Source organism: Narcine bancroftii, chromosome 1, assembly GCF_036971445.1.
Source record: "Narcine bancroftii isolate sNarBan1 chromosome 1, sNarBan1.hap1, whole genome shotgun sequence".
NCBI classification, from domain to species: Eukaryota; Metazoa; Chordata; class Chondrichthyes; order Torpediniformes; family Narcinidae; genus Narcine; species Narcine bancroftii.
In genome coordinates this window covers 416,731,995-416,753,168 of record NC_091469.1, presented here as the reverse complement: position 1 = coordinate 416,753,168, position 21,174 = coordinate 416,731,995, and the positions used below count along the sequence as shown (strand labels likewise).

The following is a 21,174-nucleotide window of genomic DNA, read 5'->3' as shown; positions in this document are numbered from 1 at the left end:
AGACCACTCAATAACATTAACTATTACGATAATGGAAAAGCAAGAAAGTACGTCTAGATGGTGCCTTAATTCTACATTATTAAAGAGGAAAGATTTTTTGTGAATTTATTAAGAGACAGACAGAAATATTTTGTGAAAACAATCTTCCTTCCACTGATAACAATTTTCTAATATGGGATACATTTAAAGCTTATCTGAGGGGACAAATTATTTCTTATTCTAAAAATCTTAAGAGAGAATATGTGGAGATTTAGGTGGTCTAAAGGATATCATAAAATTGGAAAAAATAATAAAAAAATGTCAGGAACACAAGAAAAATATAGAATATTAGAGAACAAAAAAGTTACAATATAATACACTATAAACATAAAATGGAAAAAAAATTAAAAATTGAACAAAAATTTTATGAACTATGAGAACAGGCACACAAAGTGTTATCTTGGCAAGTTAAAGCAGAGAAGTCATCCAGAATGATAAATGCCATAGAAACAGAAGATGATACTATTAGCACATAATCAAAAATAAAGAAATAATACTTTTATACAATACTCTATGAATCTATATAAATCAGAATTAGTAGGAAATGAAAACAAGATGGTGTAGCGTAGCTACAAGGAGCGAAATCTAAAGAAACCACAAGCTGAGGTGAGTTTCAGCTTCAACTATTTATTTGAAAACTCGCACACTGCCCTTTAAGAGGCGAGTGCAAACCACGTCACCATGTCGGCTGTGACATCATGATGCAACCAAAAGGCGTGCACGATGGGCGAAGCTACGAGGAATCCCCGAACCCGACAGCATCATCTTAACATGGCTGCTCCGCTACTGAGGCCATCACACGTGGAGCCGGTTCGCCTGCGTTATATGCATCGCAACAATGGAAGAATTTTTAATAAATCTGAACTTCCTAAACCAGAAGAGAAAGAAAAAGATGACTTAGATGCACTTTTTACAAGGGAAGGAAAAAGAGAAAGATGTGGGTACTTTACAAGCCAATAAGTCTCAGAGCGAAGATGGGTTCCCTCTGGAGTTCAACAGACAATTTAAAGATTTGTTGATGCCTCTTTTGATAGATGTGTTAGACCAGGCTGTGGAGACTTAAACCCTCAGGAAACCTTTTCAACTACTGTAATTACAGTGCTACCAAAGAAAGGTAGAGACCCATTAAAAACCTCATCATGCAGACCAATATCGCTTCTGAATACAGACTATAAAATTCTACCAAAGGCACTAGCCAACAGATTGGGTGAATATTTACCAACATTAATTCATCCACATCAGATGGTATTTGTTAAATAGTCAAATAGTCTAGGGAGATTATTCAATATACATATGGCAAAATAAAGGTTGAATCCAAACATAACTATTTCTTTCGATGCAGAAAAGGTATTCAATCGACTAGAATGGTCTTTCTTATAAAAAACGTTGGAAATATTTGGTGTAGGTAGAAAATTCATAAATTGGATAAAAACTCTTCATCATAAGCCACAAGCCAAAATTATAACTAATAACCAAATGTCATCTACTTTTCCCTTGAGTAGATCGAGTAGACAGGGTGTCGCCTATCTCCAGCATTATTCATACTAGCTATCGAACCTCTGGCAGAGATTAAAAGAAGAAATCTGGATATTAAAGGCTCAAAGTTGGACAGGAAGAACATAAAATTAGTTTATTTCCTGATCTACTATTACATATGTCTGACCCAGCCGAATCACTGATAAGATTACAAACAATATTAGAAAAATATGGAAGAATATCAGGATATAAAATAAATATGAACAAAAATGAGACAATGTCATTCCTCTCAATTCACGACTGCTTGCAATGATATGTGAAAAGAATGATGAAACTTTGAATCAATTACTTTTGCACACAGAGGTAAGGTGGTTGTCAAAAGGTGATAGCTTGCAAGACTTACTGACTTGTATGACTCAACTGTGGAGTTTCTTACCGACATGGACCCATCACTATGTGATGAGCTGAAAAAGTCTAAGAACCATCTGTTTTATTTGGCAGACCTATATTCAAAATTTAATGATACAGAAATGTCTGCAAGGTAAAGATGTCACAATTATTCAAGCCCAAACAATCCTCATAGGTTTCCAAGTCAAAATAGGCTTATTTAAATCTTCATTGGCACATAGAGATTTTAAGTATTTTTCAAACTTATGGCAATTGGAAGATGAATTAGAGTCATCGCCCTTAATTGCACTGTTTGTTTTTTTTTCCAAGAAAACGTCATTTGCTTCATCTCAGAAGCAAATTTTAGCTTTTACCTCATTGATAGCTAGACGGGCAATTTTGATGAAATGGAAAGACAGCACTTCACCTACTCATATTCATTGATTACAGAAGGTCATGTCCTTCCAAAGTTTAGAAAAAAATCTGATATAATGTTGAAGATGTAAAGGTGAATCTTTATAAGACGTGGGGCCCATTCATGGAGTATTAACATAATTTAAAGAATTAGGGTGTTAGGTTTCTGAATGTCATCTTTCATTTCTTATTTATATTAAATGAAGAAAGTTAACCTTGTTTCAAGGGAGGGGTTTGATTAAGTGGGGGATTCTTTTTGCTGTTTTTCTTTTGAAATGTTTTGAAAATGGATTTGATTGAGAAGGGGGACACACAATTTATAAGATGCATGTTCAAGGTTTTATTTGAGAAGTACAAATTATCAGACTTTTCTTATATTTCACTCCATGTATTGGATTAATATATGTTTTGTTTTAATTAAACTCAATAAAGATATTTTAAAAAGAAAAGGAAGATGATGAAAGAATTTCAGACTGTGATCTGGAGATATAAATAAAGCACCTTAAAAAATTAAGGGAAGACTTTAAAGTATGTTTCGAGGACCTGGAGAAAATGCACGTACCTGACTGGATTCTTACACCATTTGATTTGGAAATGGAAAATGCAGCCATTTTTACTTGTATTCCCAAGTTCATACATGGTTGAAGTTTTTATAACCGCGCAAATGTGGTTATAAAAAGCAGAGGAACAGACTGAACCTGGAAAAGTGTGGTGACTTACAACTAAAACTCACCAATCTCCATCCAAAGCAGGGTTTGGTATGCAGTTCCCCTCACTAATGCATATGTAAACTCCACATCTACTTACTCGCCATTTATTTATTTGTCCATCCCTGGGGGTCGATGAGGGATCAAGGATTCCATGAAGGGGTCAATGGTCTAAAAGGTTTTGGGGTCCCTGGCCTAGACTGTTATCAGTAACTTGGCAATATGAGCCTCTGAAACCAGCTGAGTATGCCAAAGAGCAGAACTTAAGGATGTCGAATGGAAGATAATAATCCGATAAATTAAAACATCCTCTACTTCACAGGCAATCTGCTCTGGAAGATGAGTACAAGTAAACTGAATTTCGCCTTCTGACTTGTCACACCGAGGGTGGAGAAATGTGCCTCGAGGATCATGAACAATGCTGTTGGATTGTTAATAAAAAGGGGAGGGGACGAACCTGTAGCTTGACCATTCCAACTGCTCCTTTAAGAGGTTTATCCTCATCTCTTTCCATTTTAACCTAGAGGGTGTTGTGAACCCACACAGTCACCACTTGTAGCTGCAGTAATTTACCCAGTATACACACAACTTCAAGAGAAACTTGTCTGTGAACTACTCTTTGCAGACGATGCCGCTTTAGTTGCCCATTCAGAGCCAGCTCTTCAGCGCTTGACGTCCTGTTTTGCAGAAACTGCCAAAATGTTTGGCCTGGAAGTCAGCCTGAAGAAAACTGAGATCCTCCATCAGCCAGCTCCCCACCATGACTACCAGCCCCCCCAACATCTCCATCGGGCACACAAAACTCAAAACGGTCAACCAGTTTACCCATCTCGGCTGCACCATTTCATCAGATGCTAGGATTGACAACGACATAGACAACAGACTTGCCAAGGCAAATAGCGCCTTTGGAAGACTACACAAGAGTCTGGAAAAACAACCAACTGAAAACCTCAAAGATTAGCATATACAGAGCTGTTGTCATACCCACACTCCTGTTCGGCTCCGAATCATGGGTCCTCTACCGGCATCACCTACGGCTCCTAGAACGCTTCCACCAGCGTTGTCTCCGCTCCATCCTCAACATTCATTGGAGCGACTTCATCACCAACATCGAAGTTCTCGAGATGGCAGAGGCCGCCAGCATCGAACCCACGCTGATGAAGATCCAACTGTGCCGGGTAGGTCACGTCTCCAGAATGGAGGACCATCGCCTTCCCAAGATCATGTTATATGGCGAGCTCTCCACTGGCCACCGAGACAGAGGTGCATCAAAGAAGAGGTACAAAGACTGCCTAAAGAAATCTCTTGGTGCCTGCCACATTGACCACCGCCAGTGGGCTGATCTCACCTCAAACCGTGCATCTTGGCGCCTCACAGTTCGGCGGGCAGCAACCTCCTTTGAAGAAGACCACAGAGCCCACCTCACTGACAAAAGGCAAAGGAGGAAAAACCCAACACCCAACCCCAACCCACTAATTTTCTCTTGCAACCGCGTCTGCCTGTCCCACATCGGACTTGTCAGCCACAAACGAGCCCGCAGCTGATGTGAACATTACCCCTCCATTAATCTTCGTCCACGAAGCCAAGCCAAAGAAGAGAAGATACACACAACTTAAAGAATAAACTCACTTTTTTTTCCAAGCACAAAATGGAGTCGACTACCTTTTATTCCTTCCAGACACAACACTGAATTCTTCACCGCATCAAACGCCACCCAGCCAAACCCCTCTGAACTTTCTATTTGCTCTCTGCCATACGGGTGATCTCGATGCTCTCAAGCTCCTCCTCCTGCAGCTGAGATCCATCACAATGTATGTGGCCTTCTGTACTAACCTGTGTATGTGTGCTATTGCTCCTGCGCGTCGCCCCAGTAACGTCATTAGCAGCAATCAGCACTGCCCTGATGCAGTTAAGTACACAATGGCAAAATATGTCTAATTCAGGATGCTGTGAGATTTGGAGACGAACCTGTAGGTAATGTGTTTGCATGACTTTGTAGTCCTTTTGATTCTTGGTGATAGAAATTACAGGTTTATTTACATTTAGAAAGAGAAAGACTGATTAAGAATCATCAGTAAGGCTTGTTCAAGTGAGATCATGTTTCACAAATTTGAACTTTTTTTTTGAATAGGTGACAAGGGCACTATGGTTGCTGATGTCTGCATGGATTTCAGCAAGGTTTTGACGTATTCATCGTGTGCGTTAATGATTTGAAAGGGAATCTAGGTGGCATGATGAGCAATTCTGCAGATGACAGCAAAATTGATGATATAGAGGACAGTAAAGATGAGTGTCTAAGATTAAATCAGGATCCAGATCAGCTGCAAAAGTGGGTACAAGATTAGGTGATGGGATTTAACCCAGACCAGTGCACAGCAAAGCATTTTAGAACATTAAATCAGGCCAAGATATACACAGTGAATGGTCTTTTTTCTTTGGCTTGGCATCGCGGACGAAGATTTATGGAGGGGGTAAAAAGTCCACGTCAGCTGCAGGCTCGTTTGTGGCTGACCAGAATGGTAGGGCCATGGGAAATGTTATTGACCTGCAAGACCTTGAGGTAAAAGTACATATTTGTGACAGAGTGATGAAAAAGGGGAATGGCACTGAGAATTGGAATTGGGATGTCATGTACAAATTGATAGTTCACTTGGAAGAAGTTTATAAAACTATGAGAGGCATAGATAGAAGAGGTAGTCTTTTACCCTAGGTCGGAGAATCTAAAACTCAGGGGCATAGGTTTAAGGCAGTGGTTTTCAAATTCCACCTTAAGCAATCCCTATGCCATAAGTGCTCTGTACTTAATAAGGGATTACTTATGATAGTATGTGAGTGGAAAGAAAAAAGTTTTTTTTAGTTTTTTTTTTATTTTTCACACTATGAACCATATTAATCAAAACACACAGAAACATTTCCCTCTTTAATATACATAGTGGCTTTTTCTCCCCTTTTTTCTCCCTCCCTTCCTTCCCTCCTTCCCACCCCCCTCCAAACCCATTAAACATTCAACATATACAATACAATAAACCTATTAAACAATGTCATCACACAATGAAAACAAACAAGAAAATTGTGTCATCTACTTTTACACATTGGATCAGGTCATTTTGTCTTCTTCTCATTCTATCATTTTAGGGGGTGGAGGTCCGCGGTAGGCCCTCTCTGTTGTGTTCCATGTACGGTTCCCAAATTTGTTCAAATAATGTGACTTTATTTTTTAATTATATGTTATTTTTGCCAATGGAATACATTTATTCATTTCCATGTACCATTGCTGTACTCTCAGGCTCTCTTCTGATTTCCAAGTTGACATTATACATTTTTTTGCTACAGCTAAGGCTATCATAATAAATCTTTTTTGCACTTCATCCAATTTGAGGCCTAATTTGGAAAGAAAAAAGTTGAAAACCACTGTACCTAATTGACTCATTAAGTGCACAGCTTCATAACTCCAAAGGAAATGGGTCAATGACAATTTTTCACAAGCAAAATATTTTAGTAACTATCGAGTCTAGAGAAGTGGTTCTCAACCTTCCCTTCCAATTCACATACCACTTTAAGCAATCCCTTCCCAATCATAAAGCACTTATGGCATAGGGATTGCTTAAGGTGGAATGTGAGTTTAGGGGGGCAGTTTGAAAACCACTGGTTTATGGTGAGAAGGGAAATATTTAGAGGGGATCTGAGGAGCAAGATTTTCCACACAGAGTATTTGGAATGAGCTGCCAGATGAAATAGGAGAGGCAGGTCAATTACAATGGTTAAAAGATATTTCAATAAGTACAGAAATAGAAAATATTTAGAGGGTCATGAACCAAAATCTGGCAAATGGGATGAGTGTAGGTTTTAGTCAGAATGGACAAGTTGGATCACAGGGCTTGTTTTTGTGCTTTTGAATTCCATGAAACTAGGAAGGTGAGTAACCATGGTCTACTTTGATATACACACCTGGCAGGAAATGTCAACAATGGAGGGAATGAATATTTTAGAGTGGTGAATGAGGTATCAATTGAGCAAGCTGGTTTGTCATCAATATTGTTGAACTTCTTGATTGTTGATGGAAACAAAATTGGAAGTTCTTAAACTGTGAATGTCAAAGGCAAGGCTGAAGCATTTGCAACCAACTTCAAGTGGGAGATTAGTACTCTCAATAATCTATAAAGTGATGGAAGATGTCCTTCAAAGAATCAAGATGCAGCACTTACTCACCAATATTGTGCTCACAAATATGGGTTTCACCAGAACCACTTGATTCCAGACTTCATCATTACCTTGGTCCAAATAAGGGCCTAAGAGTTAAATTCCCTTTTAATCAAGATAATTTTTGACTGTGACATCAAGGAGGCCTGGTAAAATTGAAGTCAATGAGAACCAAAGCAAAAAGCATTCCATGGCTGGATTCTCACCCATCACAAAATTGTTGCAGATTAACCATCCAGCTCCAAAATGTCACAAGAACAATCGCTCAGCCAAACATTTTAAACAGCCTCATTTATTTCCATGCCCCTATCATAAAATTGTAAGTGGGGACACTTGTTAATGATTGCACAACATTTGATTCCATTGACAACTATTCAGAGAATAAAGCTTTTAATTGTGCAAAAAGATCTGACAGACATCTAAGTATAAGGCACAAATAATATTCATTCATTCGCACAAATGTTTGGCTATGAGCATGCGCAACAAGTTCTAATAATTTGTCCTTGACATTTCAATGAAAATATTAAACCTTATTCTACCAACATCAACATCATTGATCAGAAACTCAACTAGCCCATTCAAATAGATACAGCAGCTGCAAAAATAAATCAGGAGGTGAGTATAGTATGGTGAGTGATTCACTGCCTGACATTCCACCTGCCTCAATGAGTGACAATACAATAACATTGGAGGAGCTCAACACTAACATGAAGGAAAAATTATTAGTGCCCCATTTACCAGTCTGAAACATTCAGTCCCTCCCCACTGATGCATTGTGGCTATAGTGGGCCGTAGCGGCAAAATGCCCTGCAGTTACTTATCAAGAAAACTTTAAGACAATGCCACCCAAAAATGCAATTGTCACCCCAAGAAGAACAAGAGCAGCAGGGGCATGAGATTACCATTACCAGCAAATTCACCTCCAAGTCACACACAATCCTGATTTCAATAAAACCTGACTTGTTCTTGCACTATGGTAACTGTGAATATTTATTATTTATCTCACGTATTCATTATCTGTTAGAATTCAATTGACTGTACACTAGGTCCCTGTTCAGCTGCAGCAAGTAAGAATTTTGGTTCAAATTACATTATATAACATATCTGACAACAAACTCACTGTCATTATTAATCTTGCTTGACCGAGGAAATATTTAGTGATCATAACTTTCTACAGTAGAAATTTCAACTTTGTGCCCCCTGCATTTTTTTTTGGCTTTTAATTATACCATTGTTGAGGATTCCAGGCCACTTGGTTAGTGTAGTCGTTCGCACAACGCTGTTACAATGCCAACGATCGTGACCGGGTTTCGAATCCTGCACTGTGAGGAGTTGGTATGTTCTCCCAGGGGTTTTCCCAGGGGCTCCAGTTTCCTCCCACTGTTCGAAATGCACCAACCGAGGTTATAGGTTACTTAATTGTAATTAGGTGGCACAGGCTCGTGGGCTGAAATAGCCTGCCACCGTGCTGCATGTTTAAATACAAAAAATAAAAAAAATCACCATTCTTTTAACATCATTGGGTCCAAATCCTGGGATCTTTTATTTTTATATATATATATATATATATACACACACACACACACACACATATATATATACATATATACACACACACAAATATATATATATATATATATGTATATATATGTGTATATATATATATACACACACATATGTATATATATATATACACACACACATATGTATATATATATATACACACACACATATGTATATATATATATACACACACATATATGTATATATACACACACACACACACACACACACACACACATATATATATATATATATATATATATATATATAAATAAATAAATAATCGAACTGTATTGTGGGAATACTTTCATTAGAAAGATTGCAAAGGTTCATCACAAAGTTCTCAGGGGCAATAAATGCTGGCATAGAGAACTGAAAAAAAAATCAAAAATTGACCCATAAAAAGGATATTTAAAAATAAAGAGCCATCCTTTGCATTTTTGAAAATAAATGTATAACTATTAAACTTGCTCAACTTCAAATTAACAGAAACAATAAAAGACAAAAATTACTGTGAATATTTTCAGAGATCAGGTTTGTGTTTGTTCACAGTTGGAATTTTATTATTCATAATAATGGTGGTAGAATTTTTAATTTGGACTGCTTTTTTTAAAAAAAAACCCACCACATCCAGTGAAAATAAAAGACAAATTATACTTTGTTTCATTTACCATTTTGAGAATATGTTAAGCAATGGGGCATGTGGTATTCCAAATTGAACACCTCCTCAAACATAAAAGTAACAGTTATACCAGTCACAATCACAGTGATGGTCACAAAAAAATGGAAGGCTTCAGTCATGACACTGAAAAAATACATACCCATATTTTAAATGAACTAACCGGTAAAAAAAAACACTGAGAAATCCAGAATAAAATAATAAAAACTGAATTCTTAAAACTCCCAGAAAATTTTGCAGGAAGCCTAAAATGTTTCAGCTGAATGTTATTAAAAATTCCTATTTAAACAGGTCTAATACATTAATTTTTAAATTATCTATTCTGCAATTTCTGATGGAACATTACATAGAACTCAAGTCTATCACCACTTAATCATCATTCCTAATCAAATTTTCACCCGTCTTAGTGTTGAACTTCTGGCACATTTTGTTCTGAAGATCTGTGATCTAGTTAAAATAGATTCTGACTATACTCAACCCAAATAATTCTTCAGCAGTTGTGTAAAATGTTTATGAAGAGGTAATATTCAAAGATCAGAGAAATAAATTTGCTGAAAATATTTATTTAAAGTTACCAAGTGGCCTGGAATCCTCAACAATGGTATAATTAAAAGCCAAAAAAAATGCTGGGGGCATAAAGTTGAAATTTCTACTGTAGAAGGTGATGATCACTAAATATTTCCTTGGTCAAGCAAGATTAATAATGACAGTGAGTTTGTTGTCAGATATGTTATATAATGTAATTTGAACCAAAATTCTTACTTGCTGCAGCTGAACAGGGACCTAGTGAACAGTCAATTGAATTCTAACAGATAATAAATACATGAGATAAATAATAAATAGTCACAGCTACCATAGTGCAAGATCAAATATGTGACGTTACAATTGCGCTGATAGTCTTTTAGTGGTGTCAGAGTAATTTTACGATTAGTGTAATATGGGGAGGTTCAAGAGCCCGATATCAGTTTGAAGTAAACTGTTCTTGAATCGAGAGATACTGGGCTTCTGCTTCCTGTACCTTCTTCCTGAAGGTAGCAGCAAGAAAAGACTGTGACCAGGGTGATGGGCAAATCATCTTCAAGAAAAAGAGTCGTCCAAGTGTGGTAATTACAGGAGGGTCTCCTTGCTGGTAGCCTCAGGGAAAACCATTGCAAGGATTCTCCACAACTGCCTTGTCCATATCTGAGATCTGTTCTTTCAAAGAGATACTATGAACTTGATTTTCACCAATATACAAGTATTATGTGCTCCCATTTTCAGTTCATTTTCATTTGAGTGGAACTGTCACTTTAATAGAACAAACCAGTTGCAAGCCCTGCAAGATATGGGAAATTGTGAATTGACAGGCTGGGGAGAGCATGTACTCAAATTGGATATTTCATAAGAAAGAAGTGCCAAAAAACACAGGTGCAGAGACCATGTGACCAACAGATTAAAGCAACAGTACATTGTTTGCTCAAGGGTTATTTGAAGGAAGAAGCAATTGGAGAAGCATCTCTGAAGGGATACTGTGCTGAAGCGGCCTCGTATGGTAAGACAATTTATCTGATTTCTTTCTGTAAGCAAAATGAGTATACCCCACTGTGGCCAAAGGAAAAGGGAATGTCACTATTTAAGCTGACCCACAAAAGGGTTCTGGAAGCTTTGTGAAAATCGTACGTTTGGTTTCTGCTAGAAAAGGTAAAGGGGAGTTTGACTAACACTCATCTAAAAGGGCATTTCTTTGAAAGCAACTCAACAAGAATTTAGTGAGTTTACAACAGTTTGTCACCCCGATCGAAGAAAAATGTAGAGAACACCACTAGCCATAGTATATAGCCTTTAATTTTGTCAACCAACAGGGATTATGGAGAAAACTAATTAAATTTGGCTGCCCTCAGAAAAGCCTTACCTTTCTAACTGTTACAATTTTATGCAGGCCAAGATCATAAATGATGGATCAACCACTATACATGGAGTACAAACTGAGGTCAAGCAAGACTGCGTTACCACCCCAACTCTCTTCTTAGTTTTCCTTGCTGCAATATCACACCTCATCTTCAATGTTTTCAGCTGGAACGCAATTAGTTTATAGGAAAAGTGCAGAAATAGTATGTCAACAATGTCTGAGTATGTGAACACCTGGATGCCAAATACAAAGTCACTTAGTAACCCCTTTTACACTGGCACCTTGTCCTAATAATTAACAGCCAATTTATTGGTTAAGGATCCAGTGTGAATGTTCTTTAATCTGCACGCAGGCATCAAAACATGCCGGAAGTGGACTGCCTTGGTAGGTTTCTTCATCTCCGGGGTCATCTGACACCTGCGTGTTGATTAGCTCAGTGTGAATGGGACATGGACTATCAAAGACAAAGTAGTGACGTGTTGATGACGTTTTTGTGTGAGTACAGGAACGTGAAGGAAACAAAAGATTAAAAAGATATAAACTTTGCCATCTATTCTCTTTCCCTTTGGCTTGGCTTCGCGGACGAAGATTTATAGAGGGGGTAAATGTCCATGTCAGCTGCAGGCTCGTTTGTGGCTGACAAGTCCAATGCGGGACAGGCAGACACGGTTGCAGCGGTTGCAGGGGAAAATTGGTTGGTTGGGGTTGGGTGTTGGGTTTTTCCTCCTTTGTCTTTTGTCAGTGAGGTGGGCTCTGCGGTCTTCTTCAAAGGAGGTTGCTGCCCGCCGAACTGTGAGGCTCCAAGATGCACGGTTTGAGGCGATATCAGCCCACTGGCGGTGGTCAATGTGGCAGTCACCAAGAGATTTCTTTAGGCAGTCCTTGTACCTCTTCTTTGGTGCACCTCTGTTACGGTGGCCAGTGGAGACCTCGCCATATAACACGATCTTGGGAAGGCGATGGTCCTCCATTCTGGAGACGTGACCCACCCAACGCAGCTGGATCTTCAGCAGCGTGGACTCGATGCTGTCGGCCTCTGCCATCTCGAGTACTTCGATGTTAGGGATGAAGGCGCTCCAATGAATGTTGAGGATGGAGCGGAGACAACGCTGGTGGAAGCGTTCTAGGAGCCGTAGGTGATGCCATCTATACAAATCTTTATAAATTTCTAAAGGATCAAGGGAAAGTTGCAGCTGGAGAGAGGGAGTGATGATGGACCTGCCCTCCCATAATTCTGTGCAGCAGTGAAACCCCTCCCTGACTGCTCCATGCATACAGCCCTTTCTCTGTCGCATGCAATTCTGGGAGGGCAGGTCCACCATTGCTCTTTCCCATGGTCTTTATAAATTGTGCGTTACTTCTGCTACCACTTTTCCAGTCTTTATAAATGATCCGCTATTGCCGCTACCACTTTCCCACAGTCCTTTATAAATTTAGAAAGATTTATATAGGTCAGCACAACAACAAGGGCTGAAGGACCCATACTGTGCTGTACATAATTCTTAATTATGTTATAATTAGGCATGATTCATTTTGTTAAAATACAAGATCATAATACATTGATCAGAATTTAGGGCAGTTCCACCATCGTTTGATGCGTCACTCAAACATCACTGGTGGAGGATAAGACTCCCCTATCCCTGGGGATGTCTTGTGATGTGTGTAAAAGGACACAGAGCACCGATTAACAGTGGTCCAGTGTGAACGGCAAAAATGGCTTCTTAAACCGGTTCACTGAATGGCCAGTTTACCGGTTAGCCAACATGAAAAGGGCTGTTTATTCCTTCAGTAAAATGTACAAAAGGAGTGGTCTCACATGAAACATATGGAAGACAATGGACCTCTATCAACCTGTCCCAACTTCATGTTACTTCCTCCAACAATCAAGATCCATTATGAGACGCAAAATAATGTGATCATTTTCCACATCTTGGGCTCCAATTTTCAACAGCAACAAATACTGAGGCAAAATTCAGAACCAGCTCCAGCTCAGCTTTCAGTCAAGGATAAAACATCAAACACACGAGGCTTGTAGTTCTTTGCACTGCCTTGATCCCAGCCGTTCCGTATATTTTGATGTCACCCATAGTCTACAGCAAATATATCAAAACAATGGAAGAATACTGCCAAAACGGTCTTCACAATGACATACAAATTAACTGGCAGGAACAGGGAACCAATTTCATTGTCCTCTCTCTCAGCACAATATTCAGGCTCCAGTAATTCTTAAGTATTAACATAAAATTATGAAAATGCTCAACATGTCTGAATTCACCAACTCCAATGGGTAAATCACATTGCCTGTATGCCTGACATTAGCACTGTACTCCAAACTCTGTCTCGGAAGGCCATTGTTTGTCTTTTTGAAGAAAATGTTATATCCTCACCAATTCATGGGAAATGGAGAACAGACATCCAGGAGGGCACTGAGCAAGCACATGGATCTCATTCTCAAAGAATGCACAATATCCCCAAAATATCCTCCTACACTGCCAATCACCATCTGTCCCACATATTCCACAGACTGTGGATATCACGTAGCCACCTTTAGCCACTTCAGAACCAACAGAACTGAGTGGAAGTAAGAAATCCTCAATTCCATGGGAATGCCAAGGAGAAAGTCAAAAAATCATTTTAATGAGTGGCAGAGCGTGTTCCTATTTCTTATTTTCTTAGGCAACTAGGCCAGTGAATAAAATCAACTTTAACACAATTAAGAAAAGAAACATGTAGCTCTATACATCAAAGTAAATTGTGCTAATAACAAACAGCTTTCTCATGAGACCATGTCTCACATAAAATTCTGATCAGCAACATTTCTGATGAATGATGATGTAAGTGACAAACTCACATTTTCATTGTGCCTACCTATGGCTGCACTTGATAATCAAGTGATTATCTTTTTAAAAGTAATTAATGGTATTGCATAGACAAAGATGGTGGCCAGTGGTCAAACAGTAAGATCCAACAAACAACTCTGAACTGAACTATTCATAAATTTTATTTGTCAATTTTTGAACTCTAATAATGACTGCAAAATTGTGCATTATTGGATCTAAGTAATGAGAAAGTAATGAGAAAGTAATGAGAAAGAGAAACTTGTCCGTGAACTACTCTTTGCAGACGATGCCGCTTTAGTTGCCCATTCAGAGCCAGCTCTTCAGCGCTTGACGTCCTGCTTTGCGGAAACTGCCAAAATGTTTGGCCTGGAAGTCAGCCTGAAGAAAACTGAGGTCCTCCATCAGCCAGCTCCCCACCATGATTACCAGCCCCCCCACATCTCCATCGGGCACACAAAACTCAAAACGGTCAACCAGTTTACCTATCTCGGCTGCACCATTTCATCAGATGCAAGGATCGACAATGAGATAGACAACAGACTCGCCAAGGCAAATAGCGCCTTTGGAAGACTACACAAAAGAGTCTGGAAAAACAACCAACTGAAAAACCTCACAAAGATAAGCGTATACAGAGCCGTTGTCATACCCACACTCCTGTTCGGCTCCGAATCATGGGTCCTCTACCGGCACCACCTACGGCTCCTAGAACGCTTCCACCAGCGTTGTCTCCGCTCCATCCTCAACATCCATTGGAGCGCTTACATCCCTAACGTCGAAGTACTCGAGATGGCAGAGGTCGACAGCATCGAGTCCACGCTGCTGAAGATCCAGCTGCGCTGGTTGGGTCACGTCTCCAGAATGGAGGACCATCGCCTTCCCAAGATCGTGTTATATGGCGAGCTCTCCACTGGCCACCGTGACAGAGGTGCATCAAAGAAAAGGTACAAGGACTGCCTAAAGAAATCTCTTGGTGCCTGCCACATTGACCACCGCCAGTGGGCTGATAACGCCTCAAACCGTGCATCTTGGCGCCTCACAGTTTGGCGGGCAGCAACCTCCTTTGAAGAAGACCGCAGAGCCTACCTCACTGACAAAAGGCAAAGGAGGAAAAACCCAACACCCAACCCCAACCAACCAATTTTCCCCTGCAACCGCTGCAATCGTGTCTGCCTGTCCCGCATCGGACTTGTCAGCCACAAACGAGCCTGCAGCTGACGTGGACTTTTTACCCCCTCCATAAATCTTCGTCCGCGAAGCCAAGCCAAAGAAAAAAGAAAATGCAAGAACTACTGTATATTTATTCTTGAACATGGACATTAACAAAAATAAAGGCTTAATATCCCATTCACAGCAGACCTTGAACAAGGAATGGCTATTGGTAAACTTCTAATAGGCAACTCAGATGTCCTTGCACTATGTTAAACTTATGGCTATATGGATAGGAAAGGTTGAGAGGGTCATGGACTTAACGCAGACACATGAGACTAGCTTGGGTAGACAACTTGCTTGGCATGGGCCTGTTTCTATGCTGTAAAATAAAATCATGACTTGTATCAAGCCAAGTTATTATGCTAACATTTAGCAAAAAATTGTCCTCACAACTCAAAGTCTAATTGGTTAAAAGTAATAATATGGTTATCACCCAAGGTTAAAAACTGTACAGGACACATTGATAACATTGTTGATCCTAAAGCAATAGGATCAATTGTCAGAGCCTCCAGTATATCAGTTAAAGGGAGTAACTTATAAATGTGCTAAATGCTACCAAACATAATAAAAATTTGGGAACATAACAATTAATTGTTTAGCTGCACTGTTAGTCTTTACCCAAGATAATGTATTGTTAAATGTGTGTTTTCTTGACATTTAATTGGCTTTACATTAAACTGTCATTCTCCTTGCATCACCTGATTTCACGTGTCTTCTTTCTCTTGAATTGTTAATCAGAGAACAGCTTTCTTAAAATTTTCTCAGCATCACTTTCTCATGGAAAAGTGCAAAGAAAAAAAATGGAAAAGGTTCATAATTTATTCAAATCCTTCTCGATATATCAATATTAACAAAGAAATTATAACTTCTAACTCAATGGAAAATCAACTTTTCAAAGCAAAACAAAACCTACTGTTAAAAGCTGAAGAAAATTTAAAGATAGTTTATCTCAAGAACTGAAATAATTTTAAATCCTTCAGGTTCAATATCTTTTTATCAAATTTCAAAAATCTAAAAAAAACTATTAATTAAAGGGGAATTAAATTAAAAACCACTATCATCTCCATTTACAGTACGCATAAATCCAGTACGGAGCTGATGGCAGCCAATCCATACAGCATCTCTCATTCCCTCTCCCTCAGGGCTAACCTGTGTCCCTTAGCCCCACTCTCTCTCAACAGAGATCTGTGCAAAGAAACTCTTTCAAGAGTTTGAGCAGATCAGACATGTCGTTGAATACTCTATTGTACTTCTATAGGTACACTGAACAATTGTAAAATGGCATGGTTTGGAAACTCGAATGCCACAAACATAGAAAGCTACAGAAAGCAGCAAACCTAACCTCCTATCCAATGAGAGGTGCTACCTCAAGGCTGCCAAGATACAAAAGACCCATGACTCTGCCCATCCTCTCTTCTCTCTAATACCTTCAGGCAGAAGGTACAAAAGACTGGCACTTATAGATTCAAGATTTTTTTCCCTACACTATCAATCTCTTAAACTATTATTATGTAAACCATATTAAAGACCAACTGGCTCTGCACATTTTTCCCCTACTGGCTAAAAAAGAATATTTTGATTCTTTCCTCTTCCTTTTCAAGACTCATTTAATGTTATGCAACACAAAATTGCATGCTGTCTGCCTTAAGGCAGACAAAATCATCATTAATGACACCCGGCGTCCTTACAATTCAAGGGAATGAGAAGCAAAAAAAAAAGTCCCTTCAGAGTTACTGTGTGTCCATAGATTTGCCTATGGTGCTCCCTCAGCCTCAACTGTTGCTGTTTGGTCCATCAGCAACCCAAGCTCCAGATCCTAACCTTCAACATGATCAGGAAGCCTTCAGTGCCAGAGGCCTTAGCCCCACTCTCTCTCAACCTTTTCACTCTCAACACACTCTCAAATCCTGGATCCAATACCTGGTTTCCATAAGCCAGTTTCTAGCAGCCCACAGCCCATGTGGGTACCCCAAATTCAATGGCCACAGTCTGTGTGGTTCCCTCAGCCAATGAACCTCTTGCTGGTCCACTGCCATGGTCACCATCCTATAGGGTCATCTTCTCTGCTTCTCCCTCTCAATGAAGGATGTTCTTCCTGTTTGTAGTGTCCTGCACCGACCGGTCCACTGCTCCCAGTGTCTGCAACCCTCTTGGGCACAAATCTGTAATCTCAGGATTTTAGTTTGAAAACACTGATGACTCCTTAAACAGGCTGTTTAAAGCCTGTATGGGGCCACCGGTATTAGGATCAGGCAGTTGAATCCATTGGAACAGCACTGTTTCTGTGCTCTCCAGGGTCCCTATGAGCAGCAGCACTGCTGTTCCAGCTGCTCTGGCAGCGCTGCCATTTTTATTCTCTGTGAAGTCCCAATGCCCAGTGACAGCCTGATGCTGCTCCTCTTTTTATAATTGTTGTCTTTTTTTTCTTTTTGTCCCACCTTCTGTGTTAAATATACTTAAATTATAACAACAATTTTTATGAAACTAGAAAGCTGCAGTAACCATAACTTTCATTTAATCTCTACATTGAGCATGAAAATTACAATATACACTTCAATTATTCATTCATCAAGCACTTCCTGTCACTCCTGTGGCACAGTCAGCAGATGGACCTCACCAGATACACCAAAATCTATGAGCTTAAGAGAATGCATGTCATCTTCAACCCATGCACTGTACAAGACAAATGGTGCCAAATTGACCCAAATCCCTGCTGAAGTAAGGAGGTGCATTCAGCAACGGATGAAAGAAAATTAAAAGATTAAAAAAGGAAGTGTTTCAAGATTACAGATGAAGATAGATTTTAATTTTGTTCAATTAAATGTATAAAAGGAATCCTTTACAGCCATGATTGTTCAGATCAGTTACAATTGCAATAAGACATATTCTGTAACAACAAAATCGGGCCTATTTTAATGATGTTGATAAATTATCCAATCCCAAACATGAAGTACAAGTGCAGTGATGCAATGGCGCCACTAAGGTTGATGTCACCCAGTGCGGTAACTCATGGTGTAACCCCCTCCCCCACACCCCACCCCCCCATGGACCTCCTCCTATACCAGACTACAGAATTATAAGTAATGTTTTATGTACTAATATTACTAATTACCACCATATTTGACAAAAGCAGCAACTAGAAAAACACCAGCAGCAACGAAAACAACAGTGTGTGCTTATAGTGCTGTAGACAAAGCCATGTAATTCAAAGCATTGTTGTAATTGGATAATAATGACAGCTCTGACCAGAATGCATTAAAAGATTCAAAAAGTAAATTAGCATAGAGTTTTAGCCTTGTAGGTATATGTAAGGTGGGCTTACGAAAAACATTTTTGTTGTTATAACTAACTACAGGGATATTTTTAGAAAAAATAATACATTTCTGCTGAAACACTGCACAAAAAAATTAGTCATTTTGGTGTCACCCGGTGAGGTGATGAAAAAACGCATGCAAGACCACTGTAGGAGCATATTGTCTTTTAAATGCTTCACTGTTCCCATCCTGAAATTCCTACCCTAACCCAGCCTCAAGGGTTGGCAAATTAAAGATTGCAATTCCGCGGAACCTTTCTAGCATTGTTCATGTCCTCATAACAAAAAAAACTTGCTTTTGCATCATTTTTGTTCCTTTTCTTCCTTTGAATTTTTTCACAATTTTATTCACATAGACATCTTTATTGTCCAATTCTATGTATTTTTGCCCTACATTGTGTCTGCACTTTCTATTTGATATTTTTAAAGACAAAATTTATACATGGTTAGGAAAGAACTTAACCCTTTCAATCATTTTCTGTGACTGATTAGACCTGTTGATTATCATGAACATTATAAATGTTACAAGTCTACCCATGGTGCACAAGTGATGAAGGAAGTGAAAGTTTAATTTCCAGGATGATGTGCCAATCAGATAGGCACTTTTGTCCTGGATGATATCCTGATGGAAGTTGGGTCAATTATTATCCAAATAAGTGGATAATTCTCCATTTCATTCCTGGCATAAATGGAAGAAATGCTTTTGTGAGTTAGGAGGGAAGTCATCTGCTGCAGAGCATGACCTCATCTTGAAGCCAGATGATTTAGGTGGTTTAATTAATGTTCAGGTCAAAGATACTGACAAATCCTGGCAAATTCCAGCATTTCAGTTTTCATTTTAGATTTTCAACAATTGTAGCTTTAAAAAAAAAACATTTATTTATGGGATTGTGTGGCGGCTCACCACAAGGCAGGGAACCGACCCCGCTTGTAAGCCATGTGGCGGGGCAGCCGGCCAAAATGGCACCATCAGGGGTTTCCCTTCCTTCCAGCTTGGGGGTCAGAAACCCGCGCTTGGGGACCACGTGAGCCCGGATGACGTCAGCGCCCTCCAGCGCGGTTCTCAGCCAGGTCCGGGCTGGGAGTACAAGTGCAGCCCAGCAGCCTGCAATAAACTAGTCTGCTCACTGAGCTCAACCCGTTTGGTTGCGTGTGTTATTGCAGGAGCAGAGTAGCCGCCGCGTCAACTGTGCCATTAGGCACTGGCTAATTGATGCAGATTTGATCCTGGAAATGTCACTGCTGGGAATTACCATACTTTCAGATCAGAATTTGTTCAGATTGAATTATGCTCCTTTCACTCTAGGGTAAAATCGAGCAAAGAGCTGGTGAAGTCAGAAGTCTTTCTCACAATGAGTGGCTGATTTCTTCTGCAATTGATGAACGTGAACTTCCAAATGATCAATCCTAGTCTCGTACTTCACAAGTTTCTAGCGACAATGAATTGAACTGGGTACAGACCCTCGGCCTATAAAATTGCTAAACTGCTTTAAAGATGCGTACTTTCGCTTGCAAGAAGTTAAAAACAGTAAGCCAAGCAACATGCAAATGGTGAAATCCTGAACAAATTAAGAATTGCTGGAGGAACTCAGCAGGTCACCCAGCACTCACGAGTAGTCAATATTCCCGTTCTGGACGCCTCATCGGATTCAAAACGTTGACTGACCCCATTCTATCCCTTTGTACAGCTCGATGGCCGGCAACAGACTTCACCGCCTTCTCGGTGGTAAAAATGCAACCTTCGGGAAGGGGCGAGCCCACCGGCATCCCCACCCCCACCTCTCTCTCGCTCAGCACCAGTGCAGCCGGCCCCAACTCCCACATTACCTTCGCGGCCCACATCCATCGCTGTTCCGCATGCGAGTGCCTCGCTTTCGACCTTTCACCTTTGGCTGCCTGGCAACAACATGTTACTTCCGGTGCGATGTGCTGGAAGGCTCGTCTGTGGATAGATATCAGTCCTTTCCGGGGACTGCAGCTCAGTGCTCGTGGCTGGGTCAGGGCAACGAAAGGTCAAGGTTCATCGGGTCGGTGCCCGTCTGCACGTCTATTCATCCTATTGATCGATGTTTGGCCCAAACTTTCTCTACTTCGGCGTTTCAAGTAACTTTATAGTTAGGAGGGGTTCTGTCAGGACCGAGGCAGGGTTTGTTAGATTCCAACCACCCTCTGCGTGAAAATTATGTGTCCTTTCCATCGATTTTGTCTGGTTACAGACATTGTTGACTCGGAAAAGGGTTTCCTGCTCTTGACTCGATCTATACTTGACATTTACCCCTCCATAAATCTTCGTCCGCGAAGCCAAGCCAAAGAAGGCTTGTCGTATACTCTCAGCCTCTATACCCACCTCCAAGGAAAATAAATGAATCACGTTAAGTTTTAGTTTGCTTATTTATCACGAAATACCTAGTCGAGTGAGTAGGGTTCTTCTATGAACAGACCAACTGATTATCTGTTGC

At 39.9% G+C, this 21,174-nt stretch overlaps 1 protein-coding gene across 10 annotated transcripts in view; it reads right to left on the bottom strand.

The window, feature by feature from the left end:
- The window catches only part of cmc1 (C-x(9)-C motif containing 1), a 218,063-nt gene that overhangs the window by 119,688 nt on the left and 77,201 nt on the right, over positions 1-21,174 (bottom strand). Inside the window, exon 1 of one of the 10 annotated variants that reach the window (XM_069914039.1) lies at positions 20,543-20,703. The exons of the other annotated variants lie outside the window; for them this stretch is intronic. Within the exon in view, the coding sequence (XP_069770140.1) occupies positions 20,543-20,561 (19 nt within the window). The 5' untranslated portion in view covers positions 20,562-20,703. Of the gene's footprint in view, positions 1-20,542; positions 20,704-21,174 lie in introns of those variants that run through there. 10 annotated transcript variants of the gene reach the window in all.